Below are 20,601 nucleotides of genomic sequence, written 5' to 3'. Positions count from 1 at the left end.
TATTTTTGTTTCGTTTTAATCATGAAAGGGTCTTGAATTATGTGAAATGCTTTTTCTCTGTTTTTGGAGATTATCATGTGATTTTTGTTTCTTAGTCTATTGATACAATGTCTTACATTAATTGATTTTTGGATAAAAAATCAACTTTATGTTCCTGAAATAAATACTACTTGACCATGGTATATAATAATTCTTTGTGTGTTAATGGATTTGGTTTGCTAGTATTTTATTAAGAATGTATATGTCTATATTTTAAAGATACATTGGTGTGTAGTATTCTTGTGATTGTTTTGTCCAACTTGTGACTACTTTTTGTCAACCTAATGTTTTTCCTTTTGCTTAGCTAATGGCAGCATTGGCTGCCGTTGGGCCTCCTAATCCTCGGGCAGATCCAGAATGCTGCAGTATTTTGCATGGTCTTGTTGCAGCAGTGGAAACCCTTTGCAAAATTACTGAATACCAACATGAGGCTCGTACTTTACTCATGGAGAATGCAGAACGTGTTGGAAATAGAGGACGAATAATCTGCATTACTAATGCAAAAAGGTGTGGAGTATTAATCATAGTAATTCTTTCACTGAGGGAATTTTCATTCCTAGTATGGTTTTTACATAAACATTTAAACACACAGCAAGTGGATTTTTAATTTTTTTCTTTCCCTTTAAAATTAAATAAGTTCTAAATAAAGACTCATCTTTGTGAAAACTGTGTTGTCATATAAATTGGTTAGACTGTTTTTTTTACCACTAGTTTTTCAGCTAGTTGTTTGGTATTGTGAATGAGCACACTAAAGACAATCCTTATTAAAGTAATTTTAAGTGTTTATACAAGATGATGCAGGATAGTAGTATCTTTTTTAGTTGATAGTATTTTTAATTTTTTTTTTTACTTTTTATTTATTTAAGCTTGCCATGTCTTTTTTATGTCATAGTGATAGTCATGTGCGAATGCTTGAAGACTGTGTCCAGGAAACAATTCATGAACATAACAAGCTTGCTGCAAATTCAGATCAGTGAGTATGATCTATAAAGAAATAAATGTCTTCAACTTCATCTTATGTGTATTTTATTATAATTATTTCCAAGAAATTTAATGTGATTTGTAGTATTCCCTTGAATTCTGTCCTAACTCAACAAATTAAAAGTAATGACTATTAAGAATGTAGAAGCTTTTATTCCCATTTGTCTTGCACTTTAGAAATTTACTTTTTCTCACAGGAAAGGTCATCAGAAGGATAGAATGGTACTTAAATTTGTAATGCTTTTTTTGTTTTGATGGTTCATTCTCATAGTCTGTTACGTATTTGTAAAATGTGCAAATGGTAGGTAGCATTACTCAGTATGTACCAAATCAAAACATAACAGCTCATTGCATTGTGTGAATTTTTTAAAAAGAAAAAACTGTTGAAAAGGAAAACACTTCCCCCCCACACATTCATACCATGACTTCTGAGTGACTAAATGTGTTGGGTTTTTTCCCCACATCAACAAATTCCCCATCTCTCTACATACAGGTTGGGTGCCCTGCAATTCAGATATGATACTTAACTTATTGGAGTTTTTGCCAGACCCTGCATATTAAGAGCTGTCCCACAAGATTGTCCTCCACCTACACACACCCACTCTGTCAGACACCGTTCTCAAGTAGTAAGTCCCTAGATTACTCATGTGTCTGTCCAGCTTGGGTAGAAATCAGGTATTCCATGACTCCCTCATGTCTAATGGTTTCCTATGATGGCTTATAGAACAGAAGGATACTTAAGTTGCCCCATTATAAAGGATATTATAATGGCTGTAGACAAGCAGCCAAGTGAAGAGGTACATAGGAAGAGTCCTTAGTACAGCAGCTCCTGTCCCTATGGAGTTGGGGTGTTCTACCCTTTCAGCATGTGGATGTGTTTACCAGCCTAGAAGCTTTCTGAATCTTGTGCTTCAGGGAATTTTAGGCATGCCTTCATATAGGCTTGATTGATTACTTTATCTCCAATGATTCTTTCCTTCCTGGAGGATGGTAAGGTAGGGCTGAAAGCTTCTAAACTTCTAATTATAGCTTGGTCTTTCTGGTGATAGCTTTACCATCCAGGAGCTATCAAAGAGCCCACCAAGAATTTCCTCCTTAGCACAAAAAATACTCATATAACACAGGAAATTCCAAAGGATTTAAGAACTTTGTGTTGAAAACTGAGATCAAAGATCAAATGTTAGAGTAAAAGATTGTTAGTACACCCCATTTGTCTTAGGAATATATAAGGGTTTTAGGAGCTCTGTTCCAGGAACTCCAGGGCAGAGACCAAATATATATTTCTTGTCACATCACAGCTAGTAAAGACATATTTAGGACAATTGTAATGTGAACTATAATTTGGATTGAGTGATTACATTTTCTGGGGTTAGTGGTATTGTTATGAGTAGGATTATTCTTACCAGGAGAAGAATGCTCAAATATTTGGAGTGTCCTTTGCAACTTAATTACAAATGGTTCAATAAAGTTTTAGGTAGCAAGTATAACAGTGAATACATGTAATAGAATGTAAGATATAGGATTGTTCATTGAAGATGGTACTTTTCTGTGAGTCTGGAAATTTCATTGTTAAGTTGGGGAAGATTTCTTAGCATTACCAATTTGTATTCTTGGAAATAATGAATTCTTCCTGATTTTGTTTTTAAGAGAAATTATTAGGACAAAGGAAATTATATACAGTGTATTCATTTTCTCTGTGATAGTTGGTTATAAGAATTCTGCTTATTTTTAATCCTTCAAACAATTATTTTTGCACATAAAATTGATAATATCATTAAGCATTTAAATACAGCAATTATACACTGTCTTTCTGAATACTTAGCATTTGTGTTAAGAGTAATGTCTGATTTAGCAGTATTTTGTTTTGGTATAGTAAAGTTGTAGTAGTTTACCTACCCAAATGCTTTACTTGGTATATATTCTTATATTTTAAGTGAAAAGTTTCTCTTTTAAGTCTCATGCAGATACAAAAATGTGAATTAGTCTTGATTCATACCTACCCAGTTGGTGAAGACAGCCTTGTATCTGATCGTCCTAAAAAAGAGGTAGGTATAAAAGTATTAGATGAAAAGATCACTGTGAGTTCTTATTAATGAATGCTGAGAAAGGTTAGCATTAAAGTGATCACAATGCCAGTATTTTCTGCCAAGAAAATAATTAAATTTCTCAAAGCAAACCTGTAATGCAAATGTCTAGTTTGTTAAAATTATAGTTTTTAAAGTATTTTGGGGGGGAAATAAGTATTTTCTGTTTTGTTTGCCTGTTGACATTGGTTTATTTAAAAAATGTATTGCAAAACCATACACAATTTGTATTCTTCCTAAGTGCTTCAGGAAATTTCAGTTATTCAGTAACCATTTTATTGTATGAAAATCTTGTTTTCATTAGTAAAGCAATATACTTTTCTTTTTTCTCTTTTTTTAATAAAAATACACTCTAATGGACTGAGTTTGTAGCTCACTGGTAGAGCACTTGCCTAACACGTGTGAGGTATTGGGTTTTGATCCTCAGCACTACATAAAAATAAATAAATAAATAAATAAAACAAAGGTATTGTGTTTACCTACAACTAAAAATAAAATACACTCTGATGACAAAGAAACTAATTTTACATCTTAGACAGGGGATAGGGGAAACTTAATTCCCAACCTTTACTTTTTCATTTTAATTACATTTGAAAAATATCAAAGGAAAAGACAGTTCTGTTGATTATTAAATGAATTATGAATTCATGTCACATTATTCTCCATAGTGGTCTGTGTTTAGAAATACAAATATATCTGTTTATGTAGTTATATTAAAAGTGTATGTCCTTATATTCTGGAATTTTTATTTTGTAATTTTTAATATAATTATGCCAGGATTACCTTAGTATGTTTTATAGTTTTATACCTTAGTATGAGTGCTGTATTGAGTATATTTGCTAAAATAACTGTCATGGTTAGTTTATGTGCTTTCCCCATTCCCCCCAAGTTCTTAAAAAGTAAAGTACTTAATTTTTATGGGCTTTAGTACACTAGGTTACAATGAATTAATGTTTTGTGGGTTCTTTTTCTTGCATATTTTTCTGTAGTTGTCCCCAGTTTTAACCAGTGAAGTTCATAGTGTTCGTGCAGGACGGCACCTTGCTACCAAATTGAATATTTTAGTACAGCAACATTTTGACTTGGCTTCAACTACTATTACAAATATTCCAATGAAGGTAGGCATTCTTTTTTCTGCTAATTTGGAAACTCTGCTTTGCTTTTTAAAAACATCTTTGATATGTATTATTTATTTTAATTGAACCTTTACTTTTTCTCCCCATATCATATTTTCTGTTTTACTAGCCCACATTCAGTGTCTTTGACCAGGTCAGTAAATATTGAAAAGCAACAAGAAAGGATCACAGAACAAAATGCTACATTTTTTATTTCTAATAAGAACATGTTATACAAGATTTAATAAACAAATTATGTTCTCATTATTTTCATTAAAATATAATCAGTGTTTTAAATTATTTTTCTGTGATTCTTTTCATGACAGCTGTGGTATTAGATTTTACTTTGTGTTTTTTAGTGAATCTTTTTTTCTGTATTTGTATTCTTGGCCACCTAGCATTAAAGGTATTTATAGGTAACGGGTCTAATTAGGAAAAAACAACTCATAGCTTTCAGTTAGTTTATTACTGTATAACTGAAAAACTATAGATATAAGTCCTATAATTTTACTAATGAATTTTATTAGGAATCTATTACTGTGATTTTCATTATATTATTAAGTTGCTAAGGCCAGCACAATATCTGGCCAATAGAAGCTTTAGAAGCATTGTTACTGAGTAGAATTGAATTTAATTGTATTGATTATGTCTAAAATTTAAAGTAACCACTATCCTAAAAGTTCAGTTTCAGTTTTTTGCCACATCATAAACACTAAATTGCATGAGTATAATCCTTTCATTTTAAATTTCTTCCTTATGCCGTGGCTTGATTCTTCTCCAGAAATTTTAATCTTATCTTTTAGAACTTTTTGGATGCCAAAGCAATAAAGAAGTAAAATAATGTAATAAGTCTACTTTAATATGTATAATTTTATGAGTTATAGGAGTACTACTATAAGATGACTTGTTGAACTTGATATTAGTGTGCTACTGGGTGTGATTCTCTATTCTTTCTCTTTTTTTGGTAAATAGATAATGTTGAAATTCCTATTTACTATGAAATCAAGTTGCTAAACTTGTTATAGTTTGTATTTGGTATTTTATGTAATTGGTCTAATTCTCTGCAGGTATTTAAAGATGCTATTTCCTCTTTTCAACACTTTTATTTTTGATTTATGTAAATTATTTCAATTACATTATATTTGGGTATAAAAAGTATCAATAAGACAGTACATTTGGAATAGAAAAATTTTGGATTTCTGGATTAGTCATCTATGTGCTGATATAAGATAATCATTAAATTCTTTGTTATCTATGTATATAGCCAGTGGGGTTTTTTCTTCTTGTTGATTTTATTTATTTAATTTTTTTGTGGTGCTGGGTCCAAAACCACAGCTTCACATGTTCCAGGCAAACACTCTACCCTTGAGCCACATTTCCAACCCTACCTAGCCAGTGGTTTTTAAATAGAGTTCATAGTGCTGTTGAAAATTATTGCATCTTTAAATAGTTTAATTACTGGCAGACTGTCCCATTTATTTTAGCAAATTATGGTTGAATGTATTTGACCTCACTTTAAACAAAAAGCAAAATAAATAATTTCCTTATTTAGAAAGCAAAACCAAATTATTTTAAATGTTTTAAATTTTGCCTAAAGGAAGAACAACATGCTAACACATCTGCCAATTATGATGTGGAGCTACTTCATCACAAAGATGCACATGTGGATTTCCTGAAAAGTGGTAAGAGAAATTTTAAAGTATTGTTTTGTAAAATCTGTCTTATGAAAGCATACTAAACAGCTCTGAAAAGTTCTTCAATAAAGAAACCCAAATGGTTTTAGTTCATCTCTCTCCAAACTTACTTGACAATATTATTTATTAATGACCATGGAACTAATGTTTTGTAGAACTTGCATTTGGAAAGAATAGGCTAATTGAGCAAATATTGAGAAAGATCACTGTCTTTCTCAAATGCACACATTTTTCAAACTCATGGTAGTTGTGGTTTTTTTCCTATAGGCAGGTGACCTTAACAAAGAGAAAGAACAAAAGCAGGCCTAAAGGAATTAGACTTACAACTTGCCTAGATAAAAATTTTGAAATTTAAATTAGTTTTTTTTCCCTTTTAAAAATTATTAGAGCTCATCTCCAAAACTCTGACTTCTGTAACTCTATTGGTATGGTTTAAGGGAAAAGACTGGAGTTAGGAGACGGGAACTTGAGCTTTGTCACCAATTGGCAGGTCCCATATGTTTCTAGATTTGCATGCTTATAAATTAAAGATGCTGGATTAGATGAATTACAATACTCCAGCCAGTCCTTTAATTCAATGAAATTTAACATTTGAAGGTCATTTTAAAAGCCGTTAAGCTTTGACATTTGGTTAAATCTTTAAAATGTTTTCTATATAGATTGTACTATCAGAAAATTAAATTTTGATCATGTTTGTAACTATTCTGAAGTATAATCGTGAGCCATTTGTAACATTTGTTCATGTCTAAGCCATCTTGGAGTTCATCTAGAGTGAGTGGCTAACAGAAAAAAAAAAAAAAACATGAATGTATCAGTGTTTAACAAAGGAATGTAGAGAACTTTTTAAAAACATGATTTGTGGAAATTGCTAAGAACCCGTAAGGTGATGTCAATTTTTAAGATTATTTTTAAAACTTGGAAAGAATATTAAAAATACTATTTAAATGTTAAATTGTTGGTAGTACAAAATATTTATCTGAAATAGTTGTTAGCTTAACTTGTAGTTGTACATGTTAAAAATGTAGGCACCATGTGTAAAATGCTCTTATCGCAGTGGGATTAGAGCATTCTTGGGAATACAGAGGAGGCTGCTGTAATTATATCTCTGAGAGTTAGTCAAGCTGTACTGAGGAGGTGACAACAGAGCTGGGTTTTGGTGAATAGTGGGCTTACAGTTTAACCCAGATATCTCCCCTAAGCTCCAGGTCTGCCTTCTATCTTATAATTGTGTCTTATAGATGTCTCTGAGGCATTGAAAACTCAGCATGTCCAGAACAATTAATGAGCTTTGATAACTGAACTGGTCTTCTAGTGTTCCCTCTTATAGTGAATGACCCTGTCATATTTGCAGTTATATAAGGCAAAAATCTCAGAATCATCTTTGAGATATTGGTAATTTTTCATATCTAATTCATCACATTTTTTTTTTTTTAAATTTTGGTGCTGGGGATTGAACCCAGGGGTGCCTAACCCCTTAGTCATATCCCCATCCCACCCCCACCCCTGCCTCCTATTTTTTTTTAACTTTGAAGCAAGGTATCACCAAGTTGTTTAGATCCTTGCTTAATTGCTGAGGTTGTCCTCGAACTTGTGATCCTCCTGCCTTAGCCTTTCTGAGATTATAGGCATGTGCCACCATGCCCAGTCTCATCATCACATTTTCTTGATTTCATCCACTAAGTATCTCTCCAATATTTTCACATCTGCATCTCTGCAACTATTACCATCTCCCTAATTAAGCCTATTGTTTTCTTGTCCAACATCTCATAGAAGTCTCCTAAATGATCCGTCTGTATATATTTTCACCCTCCAGTGAGATCATTTTTCAGAATGCAAATTCTGATCATGTTCCCATTAGCTTAAAACCCTCCAATGCTTTTCTGTTGCCCTTGGGACAGAACTATTTCAATGTCCTACAAAGCTCTGCATTGTCTGATCTTTCCTTCTTTGTATTCTTATCTCAAAACATACTCCTCTCTGTTTCATCTGTGCATCCCTGATAATCTTCATGCTCTCTGCAGCCACAGAATTGTGTCATTTGCTATTCTCTGCCTGAATACTTTTCCCTCCATTTCTTTAGTTAATTTCTACCTATCCTTTTAGAACTCATACCAGTCTTTACTTCTCAAGGAACCTCTCAGCTGTGTTTTAGAATAGGTCAGACCTCTATTACAGGCACTAATAATGTAAATGCATCCTCTTAAAGTTTTATCAACTTTGTAGTTTTACAGTTTTTCATTATTTGATTTACATCTGTTAGAGATGTTACTGCACATTAATACAGACTCCATTAAGGCCAAAAATGCTCACTGTTATTTCTTCTTACCTATTTACTTTGTAGATCCCTTGACTGAGTTTGTCTTTAATAAACTTAGAAGGATTTGGTATAATTAGTTGTGCATTTTAGGTTCCTTAAGCCTTTGAGTGTTTAACTATGTTATTTTATTGTATGATGATGTGGGTAAGGAGGAATTATTATAGATGCTTGAAATTTTTGCCACTGACTTTCAGTTGTAGTGACCTGAAATGATTAATTAAAGAAAAATTGGAGAGAAATTGCATATTACTTTTAATTGTAGGTAATATCCATACTTGGCATTTTTCTGGGGGACTTTATAAAAAAGATGTTTTTCCAGAAGCATGTATCTTGCAAAGCTTAAACTCATTTTAAAATCTTGTTCAAACAATTTAAAGTTTGTGATTTATTTAGTAATGTTAATGTTTCTTGACAAATTTTTAAAGGTGATACCCACTTAGGTGGCAGCAGTAGAGAAGGCCCGTTTAAAGAAACGATAACTTTAAAGTGGTGCACACCAAGGACAAATAACATTGGTAGGTATTTAAAAATAATTGAAAGAGAAAAGAACAAATAAAAACATTGCACAAGTGGTATACAAAGATTGGTTTATTTCTTCTTGAATTTTTGTTTTTCATTGGTTTAGGGACTCAAAAAGCAAGTTTTTTTCTTTTAATTGTGGAAATGAATATTTCTTTATATTCTTTCAAATCAGTGTTTTCTTCTATTTCAGAATTACACTATTGTACTGGAGCTTATCGAATTTCACCCGTAGATGTAAATAGTAGACCTTCTTCCTGCCTTACTAATTTTCTTCTAAATGGTAACTCTCATCCTTTAATGGTTTTGACTGAGATTATTATAAGTGAAATCATTAGTAATAAAAGTTCTGGAAAGCTGTTTGTTTCAATATAGTCTAACCATATGTTTGCCAAAACTGTTCTAAATTTATAAATTGGAAATAGCCTTTCACAGTTTCACTAAGGTTTAAAAAAATAAAATGATTTTATGTCTTTCAGACTATTGTATCTAAGTGAGTTTTATTTAACATATTTTTAAGCATTCTTATTTTTAAAAATTTGGCCTCTAGTGTCTTAACTTTCTTTTCTTTTTCAGAATCTAGAATAATATAGACCGTTATAGGTTGGCCCTTTGATTTTTTTTTTTTTTCTCCCCAGCTGGGGTTGAACCCAGGGCCTCACAAACGCTAGGTGAGCACTCTAGCACTGTACTACATCCCCAGCCCTGGCCCACTGAATTTTAAATTACAAAGTATACATGGACTTATTTCTCTTGAAATACTTTATATATAATTACTGTATTTTAATATTACACCATATGATTCTTACTTATGTCCTTATATTTGTGGTTTCCTTATATGAAAAAAAAATTATAAGTCTAAATTATCAGATTCTGTCTTCTAAATCTAGATTTTAAAAGCTCTTCATATGATCAGCTAGATTTTTGGAACCATTGATCTAAAAAGTCAATCTGTCTTTACTATAAGGTTAATCTCATTGTTATGTTAAGCACAACTTTAATTATCACAGTGTAAAGTACAGATGTAACAATGTTTGGACATAAGAAGTAGCAAGTAGTTATGATAATAGAACTGATAGGAGGTATTATAAAAGGTGAATTGATACTGGGTCTTCTCCCCAAATATTTTATAGAATTAATAATCTGAGGATTATCTAGCAGTTGTCTTAGTTTTCTCTTTAAATGTCCAGTAGAAAAATTGTACGTGAACTTAAAATTGGTTGTACCAGAAACCATTATACTTGTTTTGGAAAATTGCAAATTTCTGTGTAAGTTTGTAGTATCTGAGAATAAACTAAGGCTAGAATTCAGATTTTTAGTTATTAAAATGTAGATATACTAAATTAGCAGTGCTGGTTAAAATATGGGAATCAGTAAATAAAATTTAAAAATCTCGACATAAATCTCAAGGGAATAAATAAATCTAATTTGAATTGTGTTACTGATAGGGTTCTTGCTTTTGACAGGTCGTTCTGTTTTGTTGGAACAACCACGAAAGTCGGGTTCCAAAGTCATTAGTCATATGCTTAGTAGCCATGGAGGAGAGATTTTTTTGCATGTCCTCAGCAGTTCTCGATCCATTCTAGAGGATCCACCTTCAATTAGCGAAGGATGTGGAGGGAGAGTTACAGACTACCGGATTACAGTAAGACTTTAATAAATTTTATGTTGAGTCTATCATCAGTTAGCAAGTAGTTATTGAGTTCCTGTAATATGCTGAGATCTGTGAAATAAAGAGTTTGGAAGAAGTTGATTTGTTATTTTAAATAGATGAGCTTTCTTCAATACTTGATCAAAAGATCTGCTTATCAGTATGTAGTCTTCCATATCATGTATTCAGTGAGGAGTATCTGGATTGTACTTGGAAGTATTTGGATTGTACTAACATGTTGGAATTACAGAGAAGGAAAATTCATCTAAACTAATACTTTACATGAAATATAATTTCTAGTAATTTAAATGGTAAACAAATCTTTGAGTATTTGTATTGCTACCACTTGAAATAACATTAATTATTTATTTATATTATTGGGAGGAACACACAAAGAAATTGTATTTTTGCTAGAATTCCTGTCATTTTGATTCTGATTGTTTCATTCTTCCTCTCCCATTTTCATATTTGATATTTCATGACTGTCTGCTTTTTGAGGTGGTTGTAAAAATTAACTGTGTTGTATGTGTACAAATATACTTTTTAAACCAGAGTGTTATATACTTTAAGTAATTGTTTTTGACTAGGCCTTTCTTTTCTTTCTTTCTTTTTTTTTTTTTTTGTAATAAAGAGAAAGCTCATCAGTATTCATTGTGGAAAATATAGAGCATGCAGATATCTAAAAAAGCAAAAAAATGTAAATTACCTATAATTTCATTGTTTAACAGTATCCACTGTTAACATTATGATGTTATGTCAAGGTTGTTTTTAAGGAAGCAAATTGGTCTTCTAATGTAAATAACTCATTCTTTTATATAATAGAAAAGAGTTAAATTATAGGAGTGAAATAAAATGAATGTTCCTGGTTTTTTAAAGAGGGAAAAATAGCATGAATGCATTTATGTTGAGGCTTTCTTTATTTCCCTTGTATGGGGGCTGGGGAGATAGCTCAGTTGATAGAGTGCTTGCCTTGCAAGCACAAGGCCCTGAGTTCGATCCCCAGTACCTCAAAAAAAAAAAAAAAAAAAATTTCCCTTGTATGAAGGCTAATAGGTTTCAAGTTTGAAAAAAGTAGTGAGGTTGGGGGACAGCTGTTAGAGAAAATGTTTTGTTGCAAATCACAGGAGAGAAGACATCAGGGAAAGAGACTATTACGTGTAATCCATACTGAAACAGTAGAAATAGTTTCTAATTGTATCTTATTTGGTTATCATTAGGATTTTGGTGAATTTATGAGGGAAAACAGATTAACTCCTTTTCTAGACCCCAGATATAAAATCGATGGAAGTCTTGAGATCCCTTTGGAACGAGCAAAAGATCAGTTAGAAAAACACACCCGTTACTGGCCTATGATTATTTCACAAACCACCATTTTCAACATGCAAGCGGTAAGTGTGAAATAGTTTCACTTTTCTTCTAGATTAGTTATATATTCTTTGTAGAAACAAATTAGAAAACTTGTAATTTATACCTTTTCTCAAGCAAAGAATACAATATGAGTTTGCTCCAGTTAAAGAATTAGTAATTGAGAATTTAAGTAGTAGTTATGGATTCTCTCACCATGGTAATCTTTAAAGTCAGTTTTAAAATCAAGTTCGCCTAGATGCTTTGATATTTGTTTTTCAAGACAGATTTTCTTTTTTCTTTTAAAAAATAATCTAACAGGTAGTTCCATTAGCCAGTGTTATTGTGAAAGAATCTTTGACAGAAGAAGATGTGTTAAACTGTCAAAAAACAATATACAACTTAGTTGATATGGAAAGAAAAAATGATCCTCTACCTATTTCCACAGTTGGTACAAGAGGAAAGGGCCCTAAAAGGTAGTTTTTTTTCCTTATTTTGCTTATGTATCACATTTACTTGACACACAATGTTTCTTAATATAACTTATTCTACATGTAAATTATATTTGAGGGTGTGTATATATACACATGTACCTAATGAGGGAGATGTGGTATAGAATAGCAGACATAGATATGTTGTAACTTAGAATTCCACCACTGGCTACTGGATATGAGGGGGAAAAAAATCCATATTTATTTCCTTTTACTTTATCAGTAGCAAGTAATAATTCAGTATTAATGATAAATAAATATTTAAAGAGCATTTCTGAGAATGTTGTTTTAAATCTTTCCCACAGAGACGAACAATACCGTATCATGTGGAATGAATTAGAAACCCTGGTCAGAGCCCATATCAACAACTCAGAGAAACATCAAAGAGTTTTGGAATGTCTGATGGCATGTAGGAGCAAGCCCCCAGAAGAAGAAGAACGAAAAAAACGAGGAAGAAAGAGGGAGGACAAAGAGGACAAATCAGAGAAAGCAGTGAAAGATTATGAACAGGAGAAACCATGGCAAGATTCGGAGAGGTGATTTCTTAGCATTAATAAAGCCCTAGGATACCTTTTGTTATATCACATTCTGTGTATAGCACTTTCAAATTTCATTTAATATGTGTTTATTCATTTTATAACTAATTTTATCATTCTTAACTCCAGATCTTTCTTGGATTTAAAAATGTATGTGTTTACTGTTGGCAAATATAGTGTAATTTTTCCTAATTAGCTTCTGAGAGTCATAACACATTTTTGTTATCAGTACATGCTTTATGTGTTAAGAATTTCAAAAACAATTTTATTCTTCAGTTTCAAAATACTTAACTCCTGTGATGTGCCAGGTATTTGGCACAAGATCTCTGCCCTGGAAGAACATGCAATATTATGGTAAAGTCAGGCAAGCAAGTCAGTGATGACAGGAAAATGGGAAGTGCTTGTAAAATTAGACACAGGATACCCTTAGGAGCATAGAAGAGCATACAGTTCTTATTCGAAAACATTCTTTAATAGTATGCTCTTTTCCCTTAGTTTGTGATTTATATAGTGATGTCAAGGTTAAATATGGAAAAACATAATAACAATCTATAAGTTAAAATATCAGCTGGCTACATCTTCTATTACATTGACATAAAATCAGGCAATCAACTAGATAAATGTTATAATGACATTATAATTAGAAAGTTCCTTAAAAACAAAACCTTTTATTATGGAAAATTTCAAACATAAACAACAGTAGAACAAAATAAATAATCATGATCTACCTTCAACAATTATTAATTTATGGCAGATCTTAGTTCATATGTATATATATATTCACATCCACTACCCTCACCACCCCCCTCATAGGAATATTTTGAAGCTAATTCTGGAAATCATATCATTTCATCCATAAATAGGTAGAACATTTTTATTCTCTTTGACTTTAGACTTTTCCTTAGGGCTACTGAGCTTTTGAAACAAAATTGGCTCACTATGTGAAGAGAAAAAAAGAACTTATTCCATTCCAACTGACCTTCAAATATACCTCTGTATATTTTGAAAAAGAGTTTTTGTTCCTTGATGAAACTCAATAAAAGCTTGAAGTTAAGTTCCTAACTGTGAAAACTTCATTTCCATAGTACATAGCTTATAGAACAAGTGATAGTAAACGTCTTAATCTTAATTATAATTTGGAGTAGAATTTTGTCCACATCTTTAAAATTATGAGGTATCTTCTGAAGATAACATTACTTATCACCTTTTTAATGTTATCTTCTTAAGTTTTCCTCTAGTTTTTCCTGTTTTACAGCCAATTCCTGAATTACTGCGTTTTTATTATGAAGGAAAGGGATTTGTGTTTGTTTCCTTCCCTGGTTTTAGATTGAAGTTTCTGATTAGCCCCTGGGTTTATTTTGTGAGATCAGCTATCTTTTATAAAGAATGATATGCAAAGATGGTTTAATTATTGAACTATTTGTAGACTTTTTAAGATTTAACTATATTTCATTTTTTGTCCCTCTAAAAGATTGAAAGGAATCTTAGAACGTGGAAAAGAAGAGTTGGCTGAAGCTGAGATTATAAAAGATTCACCTGATTCCCCAGAACCTCCAAACAAAAAGCCCCTTATTGAAATGGATGAAACTCCACAGGTGGAAAAATCAAAAGGTAAGGTATAACCATGGTAACTATGTAAAAATTTTTCTAATTTAATTTTGTACAGTGACATTTAATTTTGTTGTGTCTTTGGGGAAGAGCTCCTAACTATTGCTGAATTTTGTTCAGGAGATTCTCTGTTTATAGCTTTGAAAGATATAGGTAGTAAATATATTTGTCAGTCATTTAAAAAAAAAAAAAAAAAAAGTCCTGTTTTTTTTCTCCATTAATGTGAAGCCTTTGGAAAGTTAGCAATTTTACTATAAAGTCTGTGCTGTAAGAAATTCTGAGTCTGTAAACTTGAAATTCTAAGTATTCTGATACTATCCTAAGTACTAGATTACTGAAGACAGACTCTTTTCCCTAAATTCTCTCTTACTTATAGGCTGAGAAGTTTAATTTCCTCATGTAGGCATTAAAGGTATGATTTGGAATTGAGAGCTCCTGAAATAATTCTAGGTTTTAGTGATTTTGAGGGTAAACTAGGTTGAGTCCTTTTAGGATATATGGAAAGTGGTATGCCATCATCAGGCTGATATCTTGCTACTGTGCCTCTTCTAAAGCCATAAAGACTTCAGGGCTGACCATATTACCATAACTCGCAGCTCAGCCTAGGTAGTAGGTAAGCTTGTTTGCCTTATATATTCTTGAGTCATAGTATACATATTTTATGTTATGTGTTATGTTCTTTGGTTTACTAGCTCCCTCGAAATCAGAATTTGAGGTCACCCTTAAGGTGATCTGGCCATATTTGCCTTTCAGACATTTGCCAGAGTATGTTGAAAATAGTAGGACTTAAATAAATGTCTATTGATGAATTGTCTTACTTCTTATGTGCCCAAATATGCCATTGTTGATTAGAATGAGAAATTTAGGTTTACTCTTAACAGTATAGGTTGGAAAATAGTACTCTAAAAAATTCGTACTGTCAGTATTCGTACTGACAGATCAGAAATAGCCAAAACACATATTAGTAAAAAATGACTACATAAAAGTATGCCCAAGAATAATTATTGTCACACAGGCCTACTCTTCCCTCTTAATCATTCAGGCTTCAACTTAAATGACCCCTTTTTTTAAGAAAGAATTCCCTAACTTCCTTTCACAATTAAGTCAGGTGCTGCTTCTGTGTGTTTTCATTGTGTCCTAGAATTGCTGCTGTGGTAGCTCTTAAGAGTACTGTATTGATATTGCTGCTGCTGCTTCTTCTTCTTCTTCTTCTTCTTCTTCTTCTTTTTAAAATATTTTTTGTTGTAGATGAACACAATACCTTTATTTAATTTATTTATTTTTATGTGGTGCTGAGGATTGAACCTGGTGCCCCACCAAATGAGGCAAGCACTCCACTGCAGAGCTACAACCCCAGCCCCTTGACATTGCTTCTTAACATCTCACTCCTGCTAGACTGAAATATTTTCAGAGCAGGGTTGTTTTTAATTTACTCTTATATTATCAACCAACACAGGCCCACTTATCCTGAGTTATGTGTTAAATGAATGAGTAAATGAATGAATATGTAATAAGTTTAGGGGGTCCAAAGTAGGCTGTAAATCCATGTATACTGTGATTTCAGTTTTGTTTAAAAAGTTTTCATTCACCTATATACTAGTTTGTCACTTAGGTGCATTATCAGCTGTCATTAAGTTAATTGGAAATTAAATGATGCTTTTTACCCTGGAAACATTGTAGAGTGGACCATATAAGAAGCAATTTGATTGCAAATCTGTTTGCCCATGAAACTTTCCATTTAGACTGATATTCTGTTTTACCACCTAAATCGTATGTCTCTTTTGATCAGCCACTTATATGGGTTTTTTATCAAAACTGTTTCATCTGCTTTGGAAAATTACTTCCTTGTCCTCCCCAATTTTGTGCCTGCTCTAAACGTTGCTCTTAAGATTGTACTATTCTAAAATGTGCCCTCTAGATTGGGTGCAAATGTATTCAGCTTTCTTTGTATGATTCAGTAACAGAAAAAACAATGTCATTTTGTTGATAGACATTGAATTTAAGTCCAAAATACTTAGTTGTTAGATTAGTGGTATTATGGATGATTTTTATTTGCTCCTTTATGTGTTTTATTGTATTCTAAATGCTAATGAATATGTATTAATTTAGTAATAAGAAAAATAAAATAATTTTATTTTTTAATTTACTTTTTAAAAATTTATATGCGGTGACTCTCTGGTCTGAGATTCTGTGAGTTTAGACATTGAATCTACTTGTAGAAGAGTCCACCCCTAAGATTCTCCTGCACTGCCCCTTTGTAGTCAGCACACACTGTCAATGACTGTCCTCAGTCCCTGGTAACCACTGATATGTGACTGTATCTTTTTCAGAATGTTTTATAAATGAATCGAATACTATTCTGCCTTTTGACATTTGCTTCTTTCACATGGCATAATGCATTTGAGATTCATCTGTGTTTTGTGTTTATATCACTAGTGTGCTCTTTTTATTCCATTTATTTTTAAAGTATGTAACTAACTTTATAAGGAACTGCCACATTGTTTTTCAAAAGTAGTTGTGTCTCCACCAGCATTGTAGAATTCTGGTTATTCTGAATCCTTGTCAGCACTTGCTATTCTTGTTAGGGTTATTTATTGTTGTTTTAGATGTTCTAATAAGTATGTAGTGGGTAATTCATCATTGTTTTAGTTTACATTCTTATGTGACTAATGATGACAAGCCTCTTTTCATTTGCTTATTTGCCATCTGTATGTTTATTTTGGTGAAAGGTCCTTTCAAATTGTCCATTTTTAAATTTGGTTGGTTGTTTTCTTATGGTTGAATTTCGAGAGTTCTTTATTCATTCCTTTGTTGGATATGTGACTTGCAAATATTTTCTCCCAGTGTCTGACTTGTCCTATTAATGATGAATTTTGCAAAACATTAGTTTCTAATTTATTGAAGTCTTAATATTATCAATTTTTGTTTTTATGATGCTTTTGGTGTTACATGTAAAAAAATCTAACTCATAGGAGTTCTGTAATTTACATTTTACATTTAAGCCATGATCCATTTTGAGTTCTTTTTGTGTAAGGTGCAAAATGTGGATCAGTATTCTTTTTGATTTTTTTTTTTTTTTTTTTTTTTTTGTAGTACCAGGAATTGAACTCAGGGCCTCATACATGCTAGCCAAGTACTCTTACTGAGCTATACACTCAGACTTTCTTTTTTTCCTCTCTTCTTTTGTGGTACTGGGAATTGAACCCCAGTCGTATTCTACCACTCTACCCCTTTTTGTTTATTATATTGAGACATAGTCTCACTAAATAGCTCAAACTGTCCTCAAATTTGGAATCTTCCTACCTCAAGTCTCCCAAGCAACTGGGATCACAGTTGTGTGCCTGGCTTCAATATTCTTGTGTGTGTGTGTGTGTGTGTGTGTGTGTGTAGGGTTTTAATTGTTCCAGTAGTGTTTGTTGAAAAGACTGTCCTTCATTGAGTTGTCTTTGTGTGTTTATCAGAAATTAATTGACTATGTGGGATCTGTTTCTGTATTCTCTTATATTGTGTTGGTCCTGTGTCATCTTTCACCAATCAGCGCTGTCATAATGACTACAACCTAAGTTTTGAAGTCATATTGTAAAAAGTCCTCTACATTATTTTTTCTTTTCTTTTTCAGAATTGTTTTGGCCATTGTAGTTCTTTTGTCTTATATTATGCAGGAAAGAGTTAACACAGCAGATCTGAGGCTATGCTTATTAGAAAAGCTTGCTTATAAGTCTGGCCCTTGACTTGGCTTTTGAAATATCCCTAGATGATGAAGTAATTTTTCCTTACTTTTGAACTTAACACCAACTTTCCTTCTGGAAGTCTAGCATTTTGGTGGTTATGGCTAGGCAGAGAATGCTTACATAATCAGCCCCTAGTAAAACCCTGAACTCTGGTCTTAAACAGGCTTTACTGGGAGAAATGTTACACACATGTGGTTAAATTTTTCTCTGGAGGCAGAAAGCATGGATCTGGAAATGGATTCCTGTAATTTGTGCTTAATTTGTTTTTCCTCCTTATTGATCTGGCTATATATCCTTACTCTGTTGCTGTAATAATTCTTAGTCATGACTAATAAATCCACCTTTAGACACTTGAGTTCTTCCAGCAATCACTGAACTAGCTAGTACTCTTGGGGATTCTAAAACATAAATTTTAGAACATGATAAAGGTGCTGTTGCCTTAATTGTCTAAAATGAACTATAGAATTATAGGCAAGTTTATTAAATTTGTAAATTTTGAAGTATTAAATAACATTTTCTTACCTTTTTTCTGTCTTTTCTAATATAATACCAGGGCCAGTGTCCTTATTATCCTTGTGGAGTAATAGAATCAATACTGCCAATTCCAGAAAACATCAGGAATTTGCTGGACGTTTGAACTCTGTCAATAACAGAGCTGAGTTGTATCAACATCTTAAGGAGGAAAATGGGTTTGTGTTATTTATTTTAGAAATCCGTTTTGTTAATTGCCTATATAGCCTTATTAAACACTGTTTGTTGTGTTCAGCAATTTTTCACTACTATGATGAATTGATACATGTTACCTATAAGGAATAAAAAAATTAAATTGTTTGATTCTTGGTACTCATTCTCACATTGCTTATGACCCTGAAAGTACAGCATTATTTTTTTCAGTACTTGGTGAGCATCATAGAGAGGGGGAAACTATAAAGAACACATAGTATGCAATACTGAATCTGCATAAAATAACAAGGGGAAGGTATTTTCCAATCTGAAAATAATACAGTATTAAAAATATGGATTATTTTAATCAATTTTTTAAGGAGAAATTCTCTTAAAATGTATTGGTAAAGGAATTGTTAATAGAAAAGGAAATGAATCCTTGACTGAATGGTAGAGATTTTTTTCCCATATTTTTGCTTAGAGTGATAGGAAAAATCTGGTGGCCTTTGAAATTCAAACTTGGGAAAGTCACTTAATCTCTCCAGGCTCAGTTTTTAGCTATCTGCAAGATAAGTAAGTTGGACTAACTAGAAGATCCTTAACTTTAATCCTTTCCTAAAGTGCTCGTTCTGTTCTATGAATATATTAGATTTTAGTTTCCATCTATAAGGTAGATAATTAAGTGGAAAAAATATGGAAAGTTAATGTTTTAATTTGACAATTCATTTTTGTCCCTTCTCTTTTCTTTAGGATGGAGTCAGCAGAAAATGGAAAAGCTAGCCGTCAGTGAGGAGAGACTTGAAGAACTAAATTTAGTATATTGCAAAAATATTTTGGACAAGAATTTGATATAAGTACTTTTACAGCAAGATTGTATAGCTATGTTGTCTGGACTGGTTTTTACATTTTTAAATATTTCAACAACTATCTTTTTTGTACTAATTGTAAAATTGGCACATATGTCAAAAATATACATTTGAGATTTGTCCTTCCAACTCACACAAGTTTATTTTACGGTAAAAGGTGTTCCCTCTGGAAATGTTTTTAAAAAAAATTCTTAGGCTTCTCTTTGCCAAATAAAACTATTAAAATATCTGAAATGCAAAATATTGGAGTGTTACTTTAAGAAAAGGTATTATTCATTTAATGACTGACAACACTTAGGAGTTTTTAGAGTTTAGGTAAGATTTGAAATATTTAATATAAAACTTTACTGTTATTCTGCATCATATATCAGGTGCTTATAAGAATGTTTATTTTGAATTATTTTGCCTTTGTGTTGCTGTGCATTTATGTGTGTGTGTTTTGGTTTTTCATTCTTCTGAAATGTCATGGTTTATATTAAATGTTTTATAAGCCTTCATCCTGTGTTGCTTCATCTGGAAGCTTATAACATGTTATAAGAAACATGTTATTTCAGTGTGAAACACCATTTTTAGGTTTGTCATTTTTTTACTAGAGAAGGGAAAGGCTTTCTATATTGTTTTTCTATACAGGAATCTTATGTGTGGAGTTAATGATTGTAGGAATCAAAGTTATCCCATTGAGAATAGGGGCACTTTCAGTTGTATTAAGAGTCTGCTGTCTTAAAAGCTCATTTATTTATTTAGTTAGTTAGATGATATTTTTATTTTATTTTATTAAATTTTTATTGGTTCATTTATTTTAATTAATTTTTTACTTTTTGAAACCTTTAAAATTTTTTTCTTCTTTTCCCATTTATTTTTATAATTATAATTTTAAGGCAAAATTTTTTCAGTCCTCTTACCACATGGTATGTTTGACTATTATATGCAGTCATAAATGCTATGAGATTTTATTCCAAAAA

The 20,601-nt window shown here is 31.9% G+C and overlaps 1 protein-coding gene across 4 annotated transcripts in view; it reads left to right on the top strand.

Annotated features, from left to right (window-relative positions):
• The window catches only part of Ints13 (integrator complex subunit 13), a 28,325-nt gene extending 8,445 nt beyond the window's left edge, over positions 1–19,880 (top strand). For 2 of the 4 annotated variants that reach the window (XM_047549905.1, XM_047549906.1), the window contains exons 4-17: positions 344–546; positions 932–1,012; positions 2,975–3,065; positions 4,094–4,222; positions 5,817–5,901; positions 8,656–8,745; positions 8,943–9,032; positions 10,216–10,394; positions 11,618–11,788; positions 12,066–12,220; positions 12,541–12,771; positions 14,243–14,382; positions 18,664–18,799; positions 19,524–19,880. In XM_047549905.1, the coding sequence (XP_047405861.1) occupies positions 344–546; positions 932–1,012; positions 2,975–3,065; positions 4,094–4,222; positions 5,817–5,901; positions 8,656–8,745; positions 8,943–9,032; positions 10,216–10,394; positions 11,618–11,788; positions 12,066–12,220; positions 12,541–12,771; positions 14,243–14,382; positions 18,664–18,799; positions 19,524–19,563 (1,821 nt within the window). In that variant the 3' untranslated portion in view covers positions 19,564–19,880. The remainder of the gene's footprint in view (positions 1–343; positions 547–931; positions 1,013–2,974; positions 3,066–4,093; positions 4,223–5,816; positions 5,902–8,655; positions 8,746–8,942; positions 9,033–10,215; positions 10,395–11,617; positions 11,789–12,065; positions 12,221–12,540; positions 12,772–14,242; positions 14,383–18,663; positions 18,800–19,523) is intronic. The other 2 variants (XM_047549908.1, XM_047549907.1) reach the window with 2 other exon arrangements.
• The last annotated feature ends 721 nt before the right edge of the window (positions 19,881–20,601 follow it).

Source organism: Sciurus carolinensis, chromosome 4 (genome assembly GCF_902686445.1).
Source record: "Sciurus carolinensis chromosome 4, mSciCar1.2, whole genome shotgun sequence".
NCBI classification, from domain to species: Eukaryota; Metazoa; Chordata; class Mammalia; order Rodentia; family Sciuridae; genus Sciurus; species Sciurus carolinensis.
The sequence above is the reverse complement of the archived record's forward strand: the minus strand, read 5'-3'. Positions and strand labels throughout refer to the sequence as shown.